This window comes from Cebus imitator, unplaced genomic scaffold, assembly GCF_001604975.1.
Source record: "Cebus imitator isolate Cc_AM_T3 unplaced genomic scaffold, Cebus_imitator-1.0 Scaffold148, whole genome shotgun sequence".
NCBI classification, from domain to species: Eukaryota; Metazoa; Chordata; class Mammalia; order Primates; family Cebidae; genus Cebus; species Cebus imitator.
This window is the reverse complement of record NW_016107463.1, coordinates 3,815,238-3,839,309: the sequence shown is the minus strand read 5'-3', so window position 1 is coordinate 3,839,309 and position 24,072 is coordinate 3,815,238. Positions and strand designations below refer to the sequence as shown.

Genomic DNA, 24,072 nt, shown 5'->3' with positions numbered 1-24,072 from the left:
ATTATTGATGGGCATTTAGGCTGATTCCATGTCTTTGTTATTGTGAACAGTGCTGCAATGAACTTATACTTGCATGTGTCTTTAAAACAAATATTTGTTAATCCATTAATACAGTGGTGAGCCTTAGCTGAAGACAGTAGATGTGGTCCACTCATATTCCTCTATTTTTCTGTCCTGGTTATAATGATCTCATAATATGTAGAAAGGGTAAATATTTCTGTCTTTTACCTGAGGGCCTTTCTTGTTGATATGTTGATTAAAGGTACAAATGAGTAGAAGAGATCTAAGAGCCTGGGCAACAGTGAAGAAACTCTGTGGGCTAAGTGTCAGGATGACCAACCTATTCTCTCTCTTTGATCAGCTAGCTGCACACTATTGAGTTGCTCACTTTACACCTTTGGGCCTTGTGTGTGTGTGTGTGTGTGTGTGTGTGTGTTATGTGTTACATGTGTATGTTTGTGTGTGTGTGTGTGTGTGTCTGCTAAATGAAGGTAATCAACAGGATAAGATTCTTACCAACTCTGATTCTTTTGTTTCTCTATGGGAGAGGCCTCAGAGTATAGTTGGAATGAAGTCTGCAACCAGGTTTTCTGGGCATAAATCTCATCTGACTTGCTGAGCATTCTTGGGCAGGTTACTTAACCTCTCTATTCCTCAGTTTTCTCATCTGTAAAATGTGGATGATTAATAGTACCTAACCATGGAATTGTATGGACAGTTAGTTGAGATGTAAAGTGTCTACTCCAGGGCTGGCATATAAGTGGTGCTTGTTTGCTATTATTTATGATTATAATAACAATGATAATGATTATCATTCTTGAGCCTGAAATTCTATATTTTAACTGGAACAGATTGCTTTTCAGAGGAGAATATTCATAGGAATTACAGGTAAAAGCCTAACCTTTGCTAAATTCTTGGTGACTAATTTCATTTTAAGTGTAATTTTAAAGGGCTGGACTCTATGAGAATGGACTTAGGTTGATTGGTGACTCCTGAAAATTTGTTAGTGCTACTTTAGAGTACCTTCAACTCTCTTTCTCAAACCAATCTCACCTTATTATATACAACCTCCATTCCTTCTTAGCAAATAAGCTAGGCACCTAGGGCCTCTCAATACCATTGCTAACCTGGGAATAGAACTATGGTTGTGTAGATTTGCACAGTCGCCTCTTCATAGCTTCTGGGTCAGAGAGATATTTATCCTCTCTGGCAATTAGAACTAGAAAGTATTCATCAAGGCTTAGTGATTTATAATCTATTAATCTAACCAACATGGATAAATGGATAGATGTAGCATGCTTCTAAGATTAATGTCATTTCTAGTATTTCCTAATGCCATTAGATTATTTAGATAATAATAATCACTTTTAAATAAAGTGATTATTATTAGATAATATTATCTAATATTATTATTAGATATATAATAATATTATCTAATAATATTATCTAATAATCACTTTATTTAAAAGTGATTATTATCTAAATTTAATAAAATAATTAAATAATTAAATAATTAAATAAATTATTTAAATAATCAGTTTACTTAAAAGACTGGCATCCAGTGCTAACTGTGACCCAGGGAGCAGTGCCCATTGTCACAAAGCAAAGAGGGGAATATATGCTAGTGTGATTAATTGAATGGTAGAATGAACCAATCCACTGAATGAACCCTTGACAATCAGTGAGTTAATATTCATTGCTTGAAGTACGATATTTTCTTGTGCATTTTACAAATTAATATACAATTATGTGCAATTTATAAGATTTTCTTGGAGGTGATGTAAAATTGCATTTTATCATAAGCAATTATAACTGAAAGTTTTGTTACTGCTTTTAACTTCTAAGAGTATACTTCTGGGTGTCTCTTCATGTGGATTCTGGTAATAGCTCAAGTCAGTGGAATAGTAAGTCATTCGAGAAATGAATCTAGCGTGGGTTATGAATGTTGAAGTGGAGTGAGAGGGAACTTTCTTCTGCCTTCAGGTATTTGGCCTGTAACCTATACTATGGGCACCTTTTGCACAGGGTAATGTTTGGGGATTATTTTTGTAGAGAAGTTCACTTTTTTATACTAGCAAATAGATATGTTAAAGGGATCTTAAAGATTCACTATAAGGAAAAATGGAAATTTTACCAAATCACAGATTTGGATGGTAAGCACTAATAGACAGAAAGGTTGCAAAGTGTGACTGAGAGAAAGGGAGCTTGTCTGACCACCCACTGCTCACCTCCCACATCTCACTTGGCTTCTTTTTTTTATGGCATTTTCTGTGTACAGCCTCTTCTGCAGTTAAAAAAAAAAAAAAAAAACTTCTCTGAGAAACTAACCAATGCTGTTGTCATTGTTGGAAGAGAAGTAAAATAGATGATAATTATTTGGCAAATAGCCTAATATATATTAATGATCTCAGAGTTAGACAATTATTAAAGATACAAAAGAGTCATTTTAATTATTCAGCTAAGCTTTATAACATTTGTGAGATTTTTAAGTTTTTTGTGCATATGCCAATGTGTTACAGTATATCGCTCATAAATCTAAAGGCTGTATTATATTTAGAAGAAAAAAAACATACACACTATAGCAAATTAGTAAATGCCCAAATAATCTAAAATGCAACCAAATAACCTTAAAATGTGGTTAGGCATTATGTAACATGTTTTTAAATATTCAATAAGTCATAAATATCATATCAGAAATATAAGTCATTAGTTTCAGAATGTCACAACTAGGGAGAAAAACTGCTCAGAGTTGTATGTTTATCGCCCATTGGAACTTTTCATTGCATTTGGGAAACTTCTACGAAAAATGGGGCAATAAATGTCAAGAATTTGGAGATACTAGTTTTATCCATGCACCAATCTCTTTGTGCATTTGCACCTTTCTGTCAAGAAGTAACATTGGAGGGAGTAACGAATAGATCTATGGACCTAATCTTTTTCATCATGTGGTTACTCTGTAGTTGTTTTCCTTGCTCTACAGAGAAGAGGGTGAGCTCAGGAATTGATTAGATTGGACACTGTGTGCAGAGAGGCAGATGGAATCCTTCCAGAGATGATGATATTACTTGGAATGTAGGAACCGTTAAGCAGTTCTGCTGTGTGAAAGAGGACTGTCAGTGATTTTAAGAGATACCCATGCCCTCCATTACTTACTGGTACACTGCTTCCATTCTGTCCTCTAGTGCAAATACTCACAGGAAACTCTGAGATGCCTGCTCTGCAAAAAGCTATCACTGTGCATTTGCACGTGACTGCACCTGCCACTGGGTGCTGCACCTCTCCCTTATCAGTTCACTTCCCATCAGGGATTCTCTCATGTTCACAGTCAATTAAACATGAAATGTTCCCAGGCAATTAAACATTCTGGGCAAATGCAGCTACCCCAAAACTTAAGAGAATCCTCAAGATATTATCCTGTGTATTTATTGAAACCAAGAGTAGTAAAAGGTTTTCTGGAAGTACCGCAGAAATAACGAAATATTAGAATTCTCTGAAATGTATTATTTTCCCAGTGCCTCTATGCAAAATGCCACCAGAGCCTTCATTTCTTCTATCCTCATAGAAAAAAAAAATAGTAAGAACTTTTATTCATGTATTATTGTCCTCATGCAAAAAAAAAAAAAAAAGTGCTACTGTTCATTTTATAATCCTGTAGTGATTTTTTAGCAGGCTGACCCAAACTAACTTTATAATTAAACATAATATATGTATGGAGCTTATAACTTCTACAGTATTTTCCACTTGCTATTCTATAAACGATGTTTGACCTTCAACAATGATCGCTTCTTTTTATAAGAGGTAATCGAGGAACTATTGAACTAAATATCCCTTTGCAACATTTCATTCTAAAAGCCTAATCAGTATAATGTCTAGTAACAGGTTATTTGTGCCCCACCTAAATTTTTGTTACTGTAAGCCTATTTTCTGTTTCCTTAAAATATTATAATCACCATCTGAGAGACTGCATGAAGTAAAAACTGAGGGTACAAGAAGGCTATAGGAAGACAAGTAGACAGTGGTCACCATTTCACTCGCTGTCCAATTTCTAAGGAAAGTCCATCCTTTAGGATGGATGTATGAATGTGAGCATTATCTTATAAATCTTTTGTTTCAAAAACTTTAGAGCTATAACAATAATCAGAACACTAATCTCTGAAATTATTTGTACTTAATTACTGATAAGGCAATTAAATAGAAAAAAGTTATTTTCACTCTTAAAGAAAGGAAAACATCTACTAATGATGATTCTGATGCTAATAATTGAGGTTTGTTGGGAACATACCATTTTTATAAGATCATCATCTTCCAAAGGGTGATCACTATGCCAAGTTATTTATATTAATTATCTAAGTAAATGGTCACAACAACCATATGAGATAGATCTCATTAAAATTATTATTCTTTAAGTGAATCACAACTATATGGCATGATAGCATACAAGTGGTGAATGGCAGAATGGAGATTCCAATTCTGGTAGTTTGAATTAGAATCTACACTGAAGCCTGTTCATGGCACTGATTTGACCAAGTAGGTCTTAATTTTTCAGTATAAAATAAAATCACTTGCAAAAACAAATATCCTCAATGATTTGGACTGGCAGATCATTAGTTGGTTCAAAAGAAAGATCAATAATTGGGTTGGGGAGATCATTAATTGGTTCAAGTTTCTTCTTTAACAATAGGGAAATTAGGAACCGAAAAAGTAAAATGTTTGTGCAGCATCTAATGATGATTTGGCAATTTGTTGCTTTATCTTTATCTGGAATTTAACTCGTTTCCCCAAATATTCCCAAGTATTCTTTTCCTTCAGTTTGCCAATGCCTTAGGCAAATATATTTCTCAACTCACTAGTTAATGTACCATAAGGGCCATGGCTATGACTAAACATTTAGTAGCTTCAAAAAAGCATGAAAAATAATTACCTGTAGATAAGGAATCACTTTGCAAAGGGACTGTCCAAAAAACCAGGTCTCAGTGATATCCACGACCAGTGTGGCTGGAAGGCAGGTGATGGTCACGAGCACATCAGCCAGAGAGAGATTGACTATGAAGTAGTTGGTTACTGTCCTCATGTGGTGGTTCTTCCACACTGCCACACAAACTAATTTGAAAAGAAAAAGGAACAGTCACTCAACAAAGTAAATAGGTATTGATGAGGAAACACTGTCAAGCTAATTAACATTTCTATAAAGTCCACAAATATGTATTTAAAAGGAAAAATAACTGAAGGCTGTGCTTTGTTTTCATTGAATCGGTCAATCTGTGTGAATGCCAAATACATGCTTAAAATCAGTTCACTTACCTTGCATGACATTTCTCAATAAATCACAAGACTGTATTTATTTTCGCTTGATTTTGAATTGCAAGTGCCAGAAGTCTTTAAATGGTCTTTAATTCATCTTTCTATTCCCTCAGTACTCTATATGTAGTAGCATCTCAAGAAATGGTTGCAGAGTTGAGATAAATTAGGAGCTAGCAATGTTCACCGAACTGTAGTGTTTGCCTTATCCATGACCTTGGCCCATGTCTACTCCTAAACCCTGCATTTGGAACTTTTAACAAATAGTTTTTTATTCACGGTAAAACTCAATGATTATTCAGCTACTACCACTGCCAAATACTGAGCTAGATGGTTCATATACCTACATTGTTTAATGCTGACAACAATCTTAAGGGACAATGATATTACCCACATTTTATAAAAGAGGAAGCTGAAGTCGGGCATGGTGGTTCACACCTGTAATCCCAGGACTTTGGGAGGCCAAGGCAGGTGGATCACGAGGTCAAGAGATCGAGACCATCCTGGCCAACATGGTGAAACCCCTTCTCTACTAAAAAAAAAAAAATGCAAAAATTAGCTGAGCACGGTGGTGTGTGCCTGTAGTCCCAGCTACTCGGGAGGTTGAGGCAGAAGAATATCTTGAACCAGGGAGGAGGAGGTTGCAGTGAGCTGAGATTGTGCCACTGCACTCCAGCCTGGTGACAGAAGACAGAGTGAGACTCCCTTTCAAAAAAATAAAAAGGAAGCTGAGACACAGGAAACTTGTCTGAAGACATATAAGTTCACAAAATATAAAACTACAGCTATAACTTGGCTTTAGCTCCAACACTTGTGGTCTTTTCACCACATGGGTTGCCTTCTTTGGTGAAAATGAGAGTGCTGTAAAAAAAAGCACATATAAGCTCCAGACACTCAATTTTGTCTCCCTTAGGAAACAAAAAAATAATTTTTTTTTGTCTCCCTTAGAAGACAAAAAATTTTATCACCCTTAGGACCTCTAAACAACACCCTGCAATCAAACAGACTTTGCAATACTTTCATAGCCAGCCTCCCTCATAGCCTTGTAGTATATCCACAGTTCAAAACTTGTGCTGTCTCATTGAGTTGCTCTTTGCTGAGAGAACATCCAGTTTGTCCATTCTTTGTCCTCGGTCTGATGTATATAAAAGTTACATAATCACTGGCTCTGGAATGATGTAGGTGTACACACTGACCTCACATCTATTCATGGTTTTGCTTCACTGAAAGTTACTGAATTTGTGTGGGGCATCACAAACCTATCAGAGCTGTCACTCATGTACCCAAATAATGCAGGTATTAGTATCTTTATATAGCGAATAAACAAAACTTCATTTTGTTAAATTTAAATCAATGAATGAGTATTTCTTTTGATAATTATGTAACATTTTTTAATAGTTTCATAAGCTGGAAGATGTTCTTACTAGTTCCTGAAGCTGAAATTGGTTGTCAGCTACTAACAGACGTCAATTTAACAAAATACCATGATTTTGGAGGATTTAATTTTGAAAACTTTACATCATCCTCTAATTCTTGCATGGTGACATCCAAAAACTCAGGTGAACATTAATCAAGGTAACTGCAGTCTTTATTATTTGAAAATGATGCCATTGAGTGATTCATTTTCTATAAACACTTGAAACAGACACACACACACACACACACACACACACACACACACACACACTCACACATGCACAAACCCATCCTAGTAGTTGACAAACACACTATTACAGTTTGTTAGGAGAAAATTGGCAAAAATGTTGTATTTCTGGTACTTGGTCAACAAATTGTCCAAATAGTACAATCTCACATCTAGAAAAATGTACAGGACTTTTAGAAAAAAATGCAATTATTTCTAAACTTTCAACTCTGTATTTTGGACATGAGGAATGGTACTGGCGGGAAGACTTAATCCATTGTATCCAGGAAACATTAGATCAAGTATACGTTCAAAATCACTTTAGTCATTACTATGTGCTGTGCCTTGTTCTAAGAGTTTTAAATTATCAACTAATGTCATCATAATAACACTAAAAAGTGAATAGCATTAATATCTATGTTTAACAGGTGGGAAAATGAGAGACAGAGGTTAAGAGGCCTACCAAAGAAAAAAGTAAGTACTAGAGTAAGTAAAAGTAAAACTAAGTACTAGATCTTGAATTTAAGTCTTACCCATCATGCTTTGTCATCCATGTATCCTCTTAATTGAAGCAGAAATGAAAAGGAAGCTACCAACCTCCATTTGACAGGGATTTAACATAGGATCATATGATTTTTCACTTAGAGATTATTCAGTCTAACCTCCCATCTGATGCATGGATAATCACCTCTGTACCATCTTTCTTTCATCCTGCTTGAACATTTATAATACTGGGAGATTTAAAACTTGCTGGAGCCCTTGAGTTCATTTTGTGGTGGCTTTAACTACTAGCAAGTTCTTGTTCATGTTCTGTTTTCCCTTCATTTCTACTTACTAGGTCCTAATTATTTATTGAAACTGAATGAATACACTTTACCTATTTATTTACATTGTGCTGGTATTCATTTTCTAGGGCTGCTGTAACAAAGTACCACAAACAATGTCCTGTGAGACAAGAAGTCTGTATTGTTTTAAAACAGGTGTCTTAAAACAATACAAACTTATTGTCTCACGGTTCTGGAGCTAGAAGTTGGAAATCAAGGTGTCAGCAGGGCTGTCCTGTCTCTGAAAGCTGTAGTAAGATTTTTCTTTGTCTCTCCCTGTTTTCTTGTGGTTTGCAGGCAATCTTTAGTGCTCTTTGGCCTGCAGCAGTATAACTCCAATTTCTGCCTTCGTCAGTGCATGACATTCTACTGTGTTTCTATCTTCACATGATCATCATCTTATAAGAATCCCAGTCATATTGGATTAAAGGCCCACCCTACTACAATATGACTTTACCATATCAAATTATATCTGCAATGACCCCATTTCCAAATCAGGTCACATTCTGAGGTAATTAACTTTAGGACTTAATCATATCTTTTTGAAGAAACACAATTCAACTCATAAAGGCACCCATTCAAGTATTTAAAGACCACAGCTATGTGCACTTCCCTAGCCTATGCTTCTCCAGCTTAAAGATCTTCAGACTTCATCATGTGAAACGTTTGGATTTTTCACCCCCCATCACCCTGGTTATTTTATTCTGAATGCACTTCAGATTATCAGTAACTACCGTTTTCTATTTATATTATCTATAACTGCCATCATTTCTCTAGGTGCGATCTACTCAGAACAACAACAAGAAGGATGATTGATTTGATTACTGTCACTCTATTAAGACAGTTTGAGATCTTGTAAGATTTCTTAACAGCAAAGGCACACTTTTGGGGGAGTATATATACATACACACACACACACACACACACACACACATGCACATATATGGAAATACATATAGATAGATAAACATTGGTTCCCTTGTATAGATGCTAGATTATTTACCTTTCACTCCTAAGAAGAAATAAAAAGAAAAAAAAGTTATTTATAAAGAAAGCTATTGGGACACTTAGGTAAATTTGAATTTTCAGTTTGTGTTAGATAACATTACTGTGTCATTTAACAATATCTTAACTGTTGTGTTCACATTATGCCAATTCAAATATTTGAATACTGTGGCTTTGTCTATTTTCCAAGGCTTTGCTTCTCTGGGATAAACATCACCAAACCCTTCACATACAACAGTAGGCTTTTGCCTCTCATCACCCTGCTCTCTTTATTGTGAGCACATTTCAGATTATCAGTACCTGTATTTATTTTATTTATTTTTACTTTTATAGATTTAGGGAATACAAGGGTAGTTTTGTTACATGAGTATGTTGCACAGTGGTGAAGTCTGGCCTTTTGGTGTAATCCTCACTCGAAGAGTGTACTCTGTACCCATTAGATAATTTCTCATCTCTCGCCTCCTCCAACTCTTCTGCCTTTCTGAGTCACCAATGTCTATGGTTCCACTTTCTATGTCCATGTGTATACAAAATGTACCTTCCACTTATAAATGAGAACATGTGGCATTTTCTTTCTGTTTCTGAGTTACTTCACCTAAGATAATGGCCTCAAGTTCTATCCAGGTTGCTGCAAAAGACACGATATCATGATTTCTTTTATTGCTGAGAAGTATTCCATCATGGAATTAGAAAAAAAAATCCAAAAATTCATATTGAACAACAACAAAAAAGCCCAAATAGTCACATGAATCTTAATCAAAATGAACAAAGCTGGAGGTATCATATGAACTGGCTTCAAATTATACTATAAGGCTATAGTAACCAAAACAGCATGATACTATTAATAGTATAAAAATAGATATATAGATCAGTAGAACAGAATAGAAAACCCAGAAATAAAGCCACATACCTAGAACCAATTTATAACAAAAATAGACACTGGGGAAAGGACACCTTATTCAATAGATGATGCTGGGAAAACTGGATGAGCTATATGCAGAAAAACAAAACTGGACCCATCTCTCACCAAATACAAATAGCAACTGAAGATGGTTTAAATGTAAAACCTGAAACTCTAAAAACCCTGGAAGAAAACCTACTGTCTATCTTTAAATGGACTATTCAGAACTACACAAATATCTACAAGTGCACATCCTCTAAATTTGTGTTAAGCATTTATTTGTTTATTTAGTCACCCACTCAACCATGCAAGTTTCTAAAAGTACAAAGTAAACATCACCTTCTCCTGAGAGGACACTAAATTTATACAACTTAAACTTATCACTGGACTTTATGTTTCTCTGAAGTATAATAACCTTCCATTTTCTCCCATTAATTAGGCTTGAAATCCCCAAAATATCTCTTTCCTTTATTGCATTCTTTCTATTCCTATTGCAAATACCTAATGTCAGATTGTTGTAACCATTAGCTAGAGTATTGTAGTGACCTCCTAACAGTTTCTCCTGCATTGTGCCTATCTGAACTCCTATATATTTTACCCATTAATGTCACTTATGGATAAATGTCATAAAATAATAAATATCATAAAATGTATGAAATCCATTAATGCAGCACAGACAGGCACAATGTCCTGTTGCATTAACTCTTCCTTTTCAGTGAGAGCTCTCTTTTCTCCTGGAGAGTACATCATTTTCAGACGGCCAATAGTAACTGAGAGCCAGTTTAATTTTTGCCCTTTATCCCTTATAATGTTTCCCATAAAGTACTTAGAGCACCAGAGTGAGTCAGATGTTTCACTATGTATCAAACATATTCCATGCCCAGGCCATCACTCAGGCCATTACTCTGTCCGGAAATGGCCCATGCTCCATTTCAATATCTTTTTAACTAATGAATTAGTACCAAAAACTATCCAAAATCAACTGAGCAACCAGCCAAATAAAAAAGTTTCTGCTTAACAAAATATCTTTTAATTAGCCAAAATTAATTATCTTCTTTGATACCTAATCACATGTTGTACTCTTCGTGGCCATAAATTGCATTCTAAAATTATTGTGGATCACTATGGACTTTTTTTTTTTTTTTTGTATTTTTTCTTATCTCTCTACTGGCACAAAGGCTCTTTATCATTATAAGCTGCCTTTTCTCGTTCCCTTACTTTGCTAAGTTTCTGCTGCTTTTCTCCCAACAGAAATAATGCCTATAATGTACTCTGCAGTAACTGTGTATGGACTTGATTTGCTCATAAACTTATAGTACGTTGCTACCATTGGTAGGTATATTTTCCCGTTAGCAAATTCTTTAAAAGGAGAGAAAAGGCCCAATGGCTAACCAGGAAATTTATTTTCATCATTCCTTTGAAATGAAATCTAAGTGCTCACAGAGAACTTAGCTGCTTGTTAATATTCTCTTAGACATAAAGTAAGCTATGGCTCTCAATTCGCCATGTAGCATCCTCTGGTGAATTTTGGTTAGTCCCAGGACCTGAACTTGATACCACATTTTAAATCAGTTCTGTGATATCCATTATATGCCAATATTAAAGTCAATTTACAGTTAGTCTGTATTTAAAAGCCTGCATTATTTAACCAGGACTAAGTGAGGAATAATTGAGCATACAAGGGAGAAAGGAGATAGCAGAAGGCAAGAACGGAGATTCAATGAATTCCTGAATTCCAACTCTAACATGGGCTTTATTGAAATAGCAGTTTTGAAATGCAGAAATGCCAAGAAGATACAAATTCCCTTTTTCCTTTATCTTTCAGACTATCATTTGTCTTACCAGATTTCTCTGAAACAATCGGATGATATATAGCTCGTGCACATTCTCTGTAAAACATGGAAAGTGGCTCAAGCTCAAGCTGCAGGAGAACATCTGCAGCCCATGATGCAAAGAAGGATATCTTTATGAAATACGTTTTCCAAATAATATTCAGATATAGTCTTTTGATTTAAGTTATTTTCCTGTTATTTTATTAGATAAAGACTAAAGTGATTTTCAAATGGGAAAATAATACATTATTTTTTAAAAAGGCCTTTGCCATTATTGCACTTAGAAGAAACTGGCTTTTGTTTTAGTATTTTGCAGATTATACATTAGTGAAGTTACATTCTAAAACCAATACTTGCACTTAGACAAATGTAAACTAAGATGATATGCTGGTGCTAAGGCTTGATTAAGGCCATGTAAACCACATATGCAAGATTGCATCTCTTTTAAAAATATACTTAGGCCCTAAAATGTCAACAAATAATTGACTACAATATTTATGATACTGAGATGTGATTGGGCATGGGACATAATTAGTGGGTTACCGAGTGCCGTCTAAGGATTTGTACTAACTATATCAATTTTATTTTAAGAATTTGCTTATTTATTTAATTTTGGTTATATTAAAATAAGGTAAAAACAAAAAGGAACAAGAATTACATGATTCCACTTATATGAGGTACTCAGAGCAATCAAATCAGATAGAAAGTAGACCTTTTTTCCCCAGGGACAAGGAGAAATGGGGAAGGAGACATTATTGTTTCATGGGTAAAGAGTTTCAGTTTAAAAAATTTTTAAAGTTCTTGAGATGGATGATGGTAATGGTTGCATTTAAGGTAAATATATTTAATGTCATTGAACTATATACTTAAAACTGATTAAGTTGTTGAATTGTATATTATGTATATTTTACCATAATTTAAAAAATTAGTTGCCTGCTGGGTGCAGTGGCTCACTCCTGTAATCTTAGCACATTGGGAGGCCAAGTCAGGTGGATCACCTGAGGTCAGGTGATCGAGATCAGCCTAACCAACATTGTGAAAACTTGTCTCTACCAAAAACACAAAAATTAGCTGGATGTGGTGGTCAGCACCTGTCATCCCAGTTAATTGGAGGCTGAGGCTTGATCCAATTGCTTGATGCCAGGAGGCAGACGTTGTGGTTAGCCGAGATCCCACCTCTGCACTCGCCTGGATGACAAGAGTGACACTTGGTCTCCAAAAAGTAATAATAATAATTGTCATTATAAGACAGACTACAAAATGTGAAATAAACTTTGAACTAATAATGATGTTCTTCAAAAACCTTCAATACAGAATGGAAATGAAGATGTTCAGAGATAGTCTTAATGACTCATTTTATAAATATGGCATTTTTAAAAAGATTTAAAGAAAACACAATTTTTCCAAAAACCTTAGTTTCAACATACTAATGCAATGCTAAACACAAAAATTGTGATTTTTATATGAAATTTAAATTATTTGTGAAACAAAAGTATTATTTGTAGTAAGTTGTGATATTTCGGTTTAGATGTTATGTTAATAAAACACTTGGCAATTTTTTGGTTGTTTAATTTACATACCTATGTACATAAATAAATAACAATTTCTTGATTGTTATTTGTTACATTAAACATAAAAAAATCGTATATCACGAAACTTGTCCAAAATTTACTGTAGTTCCATCTTTTGCCACAAAGTGTCAGTGAAAGCCTTTGAAACTGCTTCCATTGTCACTTCCAAAATAACTTTTAAACATTAAATTCATTGTAATTTTTTTTATAACGTAGAACTGAGTATATTTGTTCAAGTTAGATGTTCTAGATAGAAAATAATGTTTAAAAAAGGATAAAATGCCCAACATATTCTAAATTAAACATAAAGAACGGAAGGTGAAATAAAACAACATTTCTAAATGAAAAAGGAAAAGATGCAACTGAATACAGAAGAAAAAAAGCCTATATTTAACTCCAGTTTTCCAAAAACCAGTCTTGAAACAGGTCATGGAATGGAGAATCATTACAGCGTCCAGATTTAAGAAGCTGGGAAGCTGACTATAAGTATTATCTTAAAAAGGTAAAAGAAACTCTCCGTCCAATCCTGGGGCATTTTTCTTTTTCTCGTTTTTCATTCCATCCCACTGCTATGGCATTGGCCCTTCTTCTTTCCATTGCTAGTTTGCCCCCTTCTCTTTCTGGGCCAAAATACCTTTCTGAGTTTCTCATTCTCCGCCTATACACCTTGGCAAAATCACCTATACATCTCTGTCTCAGAAGAACTGCATGCAAACGTGCCACTTCTTGTTTTACAACGCTGACGGATGGAGGACTGTTAAGAAGTGCATCTGTGTTGTGAAATGTGCCACCTGAAAGATTATCTAATATGAATATGAAGAATACTTTTAAAACAATTTACCACGTATGCACAAATAGCAATATATCCAATACATCTAAAATATGTTTCAGTTTTTATTTCCTAAAGAAAATACAAAAGTCTCTAATTAGACGAATATTTTCTCATTGGCACTTGCTCACTATGTTAGTTTTGACAAAAGTTCTCACAGAGACCAATGGTATATCTGTAGTGTTAGTAACAGTTAGGTACAGTGGAGAATAATTAATACATAACATTAATAATTTGTCTTGAAAGGAATTTAAAAGGACAGTATCTTCACACACACAAATATGCAGGGAGGAAATGCATAGAGGAATGCTATACGACTGAATCCTGTAGGTTATTATCTTTACAAGAATCAAATCCATAAACAAATTCTTCAGACAGGAAAAATACAGTGAAGAAAGTGGGAAAATAGGCATGACTTATCAGCTGTCTCTGAGTGGCATGATTTCTCCCAGGGAGGGGCTCAACCACAAATTGGCACCAAGCCTTCTGTACAAGAGCTGTCAGAGAACGAAACAGCAGTGTTATTAATAGATCTGCACAGGCCTTTAAGGCTAGCCTGATCAGAAGGTTAGGAAGACACAAGGTTCCACAGTCCTAGCATTTATAGTTCTATTAACGGTTATACCTGGTAGTCACAGTTTTACTTCAGTGAAATTTGTATTGGAGGAAATGACAACTTTTTGGTTACCCATATCTTTTTAATCTTTGTAGATAAATCATTACAAGTCTCTGTTCCCAGTGTGGTGTCTTAGAAATGCATCTGGATTTTCACAGAATATATGTTCTTCTCAGCACCTCACTACACTTACTGTAAAATTGACTACATAATCGGAAGTAAATCACTCCTCAGCAAATGCAAAAGAACGGAAATCATAACAAACAGTCTCTCAGACCACAGGGCAATCAAAGTATAACTCAGAATTAAGAAACTAACTCAGAATTGCACAACTTCATGGAAACTGAACAACCTGCTCCTGAATGTAGACTCGATAAATAATGAAATGAAGGAAGAAATAAAGATGTTCTTTGAAACCAATGAGAATGAAGACATAATGTACCAGAATCTCTGGGACACATTTAAAGCAGCGTCTAGAGGAAAATTTGTCACAATAAACGCCGACCAGAGAAGTGAGGAAAGATCTAAAATTGACACCCTATCATCAAAATTGAAGGAGCTAGAGGAGCAAGATTAAAAGAACTCAAAAGCTAGCAGAAGACAAGAAATAACTAAGATCAGAGAAGAACTGAAGGAGACAGAGACACAGAAAATCCTTCAAAAATTCAGTAAATCTAGGAGCTGGTTTTTTGAAAAGATCAGCAAATAGACAGACCACTAGCCAGATTAATAAAAAGAAAAGGGAGAAGAATCAAATAGATGCAATAAAAAATGAAAAAGAGGACATCAACACCGATTCTACAGACATACAAACTACCATGAGAGATTACTACAAACAACTCTATGCACATAAACCAGTAAACCTGGAAGAAATGGATAAATTCCTGGACACTTGCACCCTCCCAAGTCTAAGCCAGGAAGAAGTTGAAACCTTGAACAGACCAATAACAAGGGCAAAAGTTGAGGCAGCAATTAATAGCCTACCAACCAAAAAAAGTCCAGGTCCAGACGGGTTCGCAGCTGAATTCTACCAGATATACAAAGGGGAACTGGTACCATTCCATCTGAAACTATTCCAAAGAATCCAAAAAGAGGGAATCCTTCCCAAATCATTTTATGAGACTAACATCATCCTGATACCAAAACCCAGCAGAGACTCAATAAAAAAAGAAAACTTCACGTCAATCTCCATGATCAACATAGATGCAAAAATCTTCAATAAAATATTGGCAAACCGACTGCAATAGCACATCAAAAAGCTTATCCATCACGATCAAGCAGGGTTCATCTGGGAATGAAAGGCTGGTTCAACATAGGCAAGTCTATAAACGTAATCCACCAATAAACAAAACCAGACAAAAAACACATGATTATCTCAATAGATGCAGAGAAGGCCTTCGAGAAAATTCAACAGCCCTTTATGCTAAAAACTCTCAATAAGCTAGGTTATGACAAGCCTACAGCCAATATTATACTGAATGGGCAAAAATTGGAAGCATTCCCTTTGAAATCAGGCACTAGATGAGGATGCCCTCTCTCATCCCTCCTATTTCACATAGTATTGGAAGTCCTAGCCAGAGCAATTAGGCAAGAAAAAAAATCAAGGGTATTCAGTTAGGAAAGGAGGAGGTCAAATTGTCTCCATTTGCAGACGACATGATTATATGTTTAGAAGACTGCATTGTCTCAGCCCAAAATCTCCTTAAACTGATAAGGAACTTCAGCAAAGTCTCAGGATACAAAATCAATGTGCAGAAATCACACGCATTCCTACACACCAATAAAAGACTGAGAGAGAGCCAAATGATGAGGAAACTCCCATTCACAATTGCTACAAAGAGAGCAAAACACCTAGGAATACAACTAACAAACGATGTAAAGGACCTCTTCAAGGAGAACTACAGACCACTGCTTGAGGAAATAACAGAGTACACAAACAGGTGGAGAAACATTTCAAGCTCATGATTAAGAAGAATCAATATCCTGAAAATGGCCATACTGTCCAAAGTAATTTATAGATTTAATGCTATCCCCATCAAGCTACCAATGACCTTCTTCACAGAACTGGAAAAAAACACCTTAAACTTCATATGGCACCAAAAGAGAGCACGAATAGCCAAGACAATCCTAAGCAAAAAGAACAAAGCCAGAGGCATCACGCTACCTGATTTCAAACTATACTACAAGCCTACAGTAATCAAAACAGCATTATACTGGTGCCAAAACAGAGATATAGACCAATGGAACAGAACAGAGGCCTTGGAGGCAACGCCACACATGTACAATCACCTGATCTTTGACAAACCTGACAAAAACAAGCAATGGGGAAAAGATCCCCTGTTTAATAAATGGTGTTGGGGAAACTGGCTAGCCATGTACAGAAAGCAGAAACTGGACCCCCTCCTGACACCTTACACCAAAATTAACTCCAGACAGATTAAAGACTTAAACATAAGACCTAACACCATGAAAACCCTAGAAGAAAACCTAGACAAACCATTCAGGACATAGGCATAGACAAGGACTTCATGACTCAAACACCAAAAGCTTTGGCAACAAAAGCCAAAATAGACAAATGGGACCTAACTAAACTCCACAGCTACTGCACAGCAAAAGAAACAATCATTAGAGTGAACTGACAACCAACAGAATGGGAAAAAATTTTTTCAATCTACCCATCTGACAAAGGGCTAATATCCAGAATCTACAAAGAACTAAAACAGATTTACAAGAAAAAAACAAATCCATTCAAATGCAGGCAAAGGATGTGAACAAACACTTTTCAAAAGAAGACATATATGAGACCAACAAACATATGAAAAAAATGCTCATTATCACTGATTATTAGAGAAATACGAATCAAAACAACATTGAGATACCACCTCATGCCAGTTAGAATGGCGATCATTAAAAAAATCTGGAGTCAACAGATGCTGGAGAGGATGTGGAAAAATAGGAGCACTTTTACACTATTGGTGGGAGTGTAAATTAGTTCAACCATTGTGGAAGACAGTGTGGTGCTTCCTCAAGGACCTAGAAATAGAAATTCCACTTGACCCAGCAATCCCATTGTTGAGTATACACCCAAAGGATTATATATCATTCTGTTATAAAGACATATGCCCACATATGTTCATGGCAGCACTGTTTACAATAGCAAAGACCTGGAACCAATCCAAATGCCCATTGAGGATAGACTGGACAAGGAAAATGTGGCACATATACACCATGGAATACTATGCAGCCATAAAAATGATAAGTTTGTGTCCTGTGTAGGGACATGGATGAAACTGGAAACCATTATTCTCAGCAAACTGACACAAGAACAGAAAATCAAACACTGCATGTTCTCACTCATAGGTGGGTTTGAACAATAAGAACACAGGAACACAGGGAGGGGAGAATCATACACTGGGGTCTGTTGTGGAGAGCAAAGGAGGGACATTGGTCAGGGGGTGTGGGGATGTCAGGAAGGGATAACATGGGAAGAAATGTCAGATGTAGGTGACCAGGGAATGGAGGCAGCAAACCACATTGCCATTTGTGTGCCTATGCAACAATCCTGCATGATCTGCACATGTACCCCAGAACCTTAAGTACAATCTAAAAAAAGAAAAAAAAGAAGAAGAAGAAATGCATCTGGATTTTGACCCTGTTCTCGGAGCTCTTCGGGCCATATAGTCACACCTTGTCTTTGACTCTTTGGCATTAAATAACATGCACAATTCCATCCTCCCCAAGACACTTGACTTCTGTTCATCTTGCTACCTACAATGAACTTATTTTGGGGATCTCTTTTGTAGATATGCTTTTCTCTTTCACCACATATCAGTCTTCAAGTCACTTGTCTTTTTGTCTTTCGTGATCTTTCCTTAGTTGCTCTTATTGACTCTCAAAACTTCATGTCTCATCTATAGAAGATGAACCCAATATTATAATTCAAAGTTATAACTCCAGTTCTTGGGTATCTCTCTTACTTTCCATACCAAAATTTCTAACTATAATTGTTTTTGTCTTACAGATGTTCTTTTTATTAAACTTATGAATCATGAAGTGTGTGTGTGTGTGTGTGTGTGTGTGTGTGTGTGCATATTCAGTCAAAATATTTGGATATTGTCCTTCAGACTAGGGGGCAGTGGAAAATTACTGAGGGATTTTAAGCAACAGGATGGCAACATCCTGTTACTATTTTTCAAAGATGTCTTAGGGAGAATGTGTGGAAACTCTATGTCCTTATATTGGAAGCAGGGAGATCAATATTGACAGTTTTAAAATTCCAAGAAAGTAAGTTGCTAACCAAAAACTCATAAAAGGTGAATTCCAAAAATAATAATGAGGTTGAAATATCGGGCCTCAGTGAGGGATTAAGGAGAACTGAGGATGATTAGCAGGCACATTGTTTGACAGCTGGGGATGCTCAATGAGCTAGGAGATAAAGGATAATGAGGTAGCTTTATTTGGAGGAGTAGACAGAATATGAGAAATTCAACTTTGTATATGTGATTTTGAAGTGCCTGTGAGTTATCCTAGTGTCAATATCCAGTTGGCATTTGGATTTACGGTTCTATCCTTCAGAGGATACAATTTCTTAACATGAAAATATTTGTGATTCATCAGAATAGAAATTGTGATTAAAGCTTGTGGAGAGGGTACAATCAACCAGTGATAGAATTAGGGTAAGAAGGAGAGAACCGAAATCATCTCCAGCAAACTGTAGTTTCAACCAGATATTCTTCTTTGGGAATATCCAGGAAATGCCAGTTGTTCTCTGAAGTACTAAATGTTATAGTACGAAAGCATACATTTGTTTTATTATTTCAAAATAGTTTCTTTTTCTGGTAATGGCAGATAAAGTTGCTACAGAACAAACATCCCACTTAAAATAACCAGAAGTATGACACATTTCTTTGAGACATAGGAAAGCTGCTAAGGTAAGGCAGCAAGGACATGAAAGACCAATATCCTGGAGAAAATGTAAAAGGGAGATGTTCTGGCATTTAGCACCTCTTTTCTTCTCAAAGTTTTAGGCAATTTGCAAATACTAGCTAAGAAAGGAGAAAAGAAACAGAGAACAAAGCTGATAATATGACATGCTGAGCAGGAAATTTAGTAGTCTAAACAAAAAGAAGATGGTAATTGGCGGTCAAGCCTTATCAAGTTGGTAAACAACCCTGGCTTTCAGCTGTAACTCCAAGTTATGAACTCTAATAGAGATAATCCTGAAGTAGACAAGCTCTCCTAAAGAATGAAGCCCCAATTCCTAGGCCTCCCGTGACTGACTGGATAATGGTTTTCTGTCCCAACCTTAGCTGCTGGCTAAAGCAAAAAGCAAAAGCAAATTCTCTATGAAAGAAGATAGCATTATCTGTAATATCAAATAAGTTATATAATTTTTCATAAAATATTTCAGAAATGTTAAAATGATTGAATTAATGTCAAGAAATTAAATATATGATAAAGAATATAAAAGTAGAAAAACAATCAAAGGAAATTATAGAACTTAAAAATATGTGAACTGGAAACACAATAAATGGATTTAACAGGAAGATAAGATAGAACCATCTAATAGGAATATACAAACTAATAGAAAATATCCAAGATAAAGAACAGAGAACTAAAAAGGAAAATGCAGAAGAATGCAAGTAATATATGGCAAAAATTCTATTATACATGTGATTGGATTCTCAATATGTGTGTATAGAATTCGAATTAGGCAAAAGCCATATTTTAAAAGATATTGGCAAGGCAGAAGATATTATCCAAGAATTTATTTAAACTAATTAAAGGTATACATTTATAGATTTAAGAAGCACTATAAATTTCAACTAGGATAAATATAAGAGAAAATCACACCCACTTATATTATAAAACTGCTGAAAGCCATGACAAAAGGAAAAATCTTAAAGCAGGAAGAAAAAAAATTCACCACCTCCAAGCTGTGATATTGGGATTGACAGCCAAATTCTCAAAAGAGAATATCTACACATATTTTACTAATTCCTATAGAGAGTCTTTTCCTCACTGATAAGGAGTAAGTTCACAAAGTCTTTTATGGTAATCTCTATTCAGCATTGTGCTGGAGCAAGGATAATAAAGCAATAAAAAATAAAATAATGAAGTTAAAAGGATTAAATAAAACCTATCATTACCCAGAGAGGGCATACTTATTAAGTGTGGAAGAATCTCCAGATAAACTAATAACCTTAATAAATACCTTTATAACATTTACTGAATATAAAGGAATACATAAAAGCTATGTGAAATTGATATATAAAATATACTGTATATATAAAAAATCAACTTTGTTTCTATTAAATAAAACTAGAAAATACAATTTAAAAAGATGACACTATTGACAATAGAATAATAAATGTTTGGCATCTAGGAAAAAATTAATGAGAGATACATACAATTTCTACATTGTGAAATATAATAAATATGATAAATAGACAGGGGGATATACCATACACATGGAATAGAAGAATAAGTATTGTAAGGCTGTAAATTTTCTCTAAAATTGATATATGGATTCAATGCATTCCAAATGAAAATTCTAGCTTTCTTTTAGTAAAGACTGGCAAGCTGATTTCAAAATTTATATAAAAATACAAAGAGCCAAAATTAGTCAGTATTATATTGTAGAAAAATTCAAAGGATTCACACTATTAGCTATCAAATATTAATACAAAGTGTCAGTAAACAAAACAATATAGCATTGATAGAAGGATAGAAAGTAGATCAAGGGAACAGAATAAAAACTGAGATCCAACACAAAAACAAAACAAACAAAAAAAGTTGAGATCCACACCTACATATATAAGGACTCTTGACATATTACAAAAGTGCCATGTACTGCATTATCAAGGAAGTATCTATTCTATAAATGATACTGAATAAATTGATATCTATATAGAAAAAAATAAAACTTTGATTGCTACATCATATCATATACAAACATAAATTCCAGGTTACTTATAGATCTAAATTTGACAGTTAAAAAAATAAATTTCCCATTGATACGATGTTGGAGTAGATAAGCATTTCTTAAACAGATTTCCTCAAATATATTAAACATAAATAATATGTTTGATAAATTCAACAAACCTAAAATTAGGATATATCAAAAGAGGACAAAAATGCATGCCAAAGAGTGAGAGGAGTTATTTGCAACACATTTATTTGAAGAAAACAATTCACGTAATTATTTCTTGTGGTTAATAGGCTGTGTTGTTGCTGCTGCTATTGTTGCTTTTCAGATATTTTTATTGAAATATCACACATGTATAAAAATGTTCAAACCATCATGTATCACTGGACAAATTACAACAGAGTGTACATGCCCTTGTAACTACTATTCAGACTGAGAAATATAATATGACCAGCACCCCAGAAGTTTTCTTCTTATTTCCTCTCCACTAATAACCCCCCTGCAAACAAAAGGAAATCCATATGCTGATTTGTAACACCACAGATTAACTGTTATCTGTTTTTAACTTTATCTAAGCAGAATCAAAATTTATGTGTTATTTTGTGTCTAATTACTTTCACTAATGATTATGTTTGTGAGATCTAGGTTGTATGTGTAACAGTAGTTCCATCATTTTCATTCCAGTGTGTGATTATATTACCACTGAAATACTCTACTATTGATGGGCATTTTGCTTCATTCTAATTACGGGCTATTGTAAACAAGGCTGCTGCTAACATTCTTCTGTATGTCTTTGGACACATATGTGTACATTTCTGTTAGTTGTATATCTAACAGTGAAATTGCTGTCATATAGTATGCATATGACACCATTACTACATAACTGCCATTGAGTTTTCTAAAGTGCTTGTTGCAGTACCAGTTTTTACATTTACAGCTGGTATAAGTGCCCCGGCTGTCTGCATTTTTGCCAACATTTGGCACTACCTGGTTTTTTTTTTCCATTTTTTTCTGTATTAGATATTCTGTTGTACCATTTTTATATATTTGCTGCCAATTAGAAAATGGAGGAGAACATTACTCTCTAGGGCATTCATTATCTTACAGAAGTTTTATCTAAATTTATGGGGCACTTTGATGGACTCTTTAGGATGTGATATTTTTCAGAATTATTAAACTTGATTTAAATTTGGACTTATTTTAACACTAAGCAATCTCAAATTAATCTAGGCATTTTTCCCACCTCTTCTTATAGTATTTTATATCCATTTTAAAACTATCTAATATAGATAGCCTATTTTTCCTTAAATTGTGTAATTTTACAAAGCTAGTCTTTTACTTTTTTTTTCTTTAAGTCAGGTGTTTCATTCTAAATATAGTAGATTACCAATGGTGGCTGAGTGACTGACATTGATTATGTAAAATTTACATGACCCAGGTTTTATTTTTTGATATTATTTATTATTAATACCTGATCCTAGAGAGAAAAAAATAACTTAACATAGGTGAAGCAAAGCACCTACTTCTACTTTGGCACCTTGTATCATTTTGCTCACATAAATCCCTGAAATAGAATCTGAGCATGTCTTAGATGAAGGCTGAAAACAACAGAATGACCTTTTAGATAATAGGATGGGCCACATTAAATGAATTTGCACCTAATCTAGAGACTGAGACAAACCTTTCTGTGATGGTGTTAAGTATACCACAAAGATTAAAATTCTAGGCTCTGCTACAAACCACACTGATTTACATTTTATAGTAATGTATATTTAACTAACATCCATGGATTTGCTAATTATTTTAACATATTGCATGATATTAAATTCTGTTTTACTTATTTTTAACATAGTTTCAATAACTGAGTAAATACTTAGAAACAAAGACTATATGCATCTCCCTCAAATATTACTAATTTTAAGCTTGTCCTGATATTATGTATGTATGTATGTATTTATTTATTTATTATGCTTTAGAGACAGGGTCTTGCTCTTTTGCCCTGGCTACAGTGTAGTGGCACAACCATCCCTCACTGTAACCTCTAGTTTCTATATTCAAGTAATCCTTCCACCTCAGCTCCCCAAGTAGCTAGAACTATAGGTATGCATCACCATTCCTGACTAGTGTTATTTTATTATTACTTTTGTACAATGGAGTCTTGCTATTTTGCCCAGGCTGATCTCAAACTCCAGGTCTCAAGCTTCTTCTTCCTGACATTAAAATGAAAATTGATAATGATATACAATGACCCCTTTTAAAAACCAGCTTCAGCCAGGTGCAGTGGCTCACACCTGTAATCCCAACACTTTGGGTGGCAGAGAAGGGTGGATAACCCAAGGTCAGGAGTTCAAGACCAGCCTGGCCAACATGGTGAAATTCCATCTTTACTAAACAATGCTAAAAATTAGCTGAGCGTAGTGGTGGGTGCCTGTAATCCCAGCTATTTGGGAGGCTGAGGCAGGAGAATCACTTGAACCCAAGAGACAGAGGTTGCTGTGTGCTAAGATCATGCCATTGTACTCCAGTCTTGGCAACAAGAGCAAGACTCAATTTCAAAAACAAAGGAACAAACAAACAAACAAAACTGCTTTATTGATTTTCAAAAATCCATTTCTTGTCTCTTTTT

At 34.8% G+C, this 24,072-nt stretch overlaps 1 protein-coding gene across 1 annotated transcript in view; it reads right to left on the bottom strand.

Moving 5' to 3' along the window:
• The window catches only part of HCRTR2 (hypocretin receptor 2), a 110,964-nt gene that overhangs the window by 33,692 nt on the left and 53,200 nt on the right, over positions 1–24,072 (bottom strand). Inside the window, exon 2 of the mRNA XM_017542919.2 lies at positions 4,922–5,100. Within this exon, the coding sequence (XP_017398408.1) occupies positions 4,922–5,100 (179 nt within the window). The remainder of the gene's footprint in view (positions 1–4,921; positions 5,101–24,072) is intronic.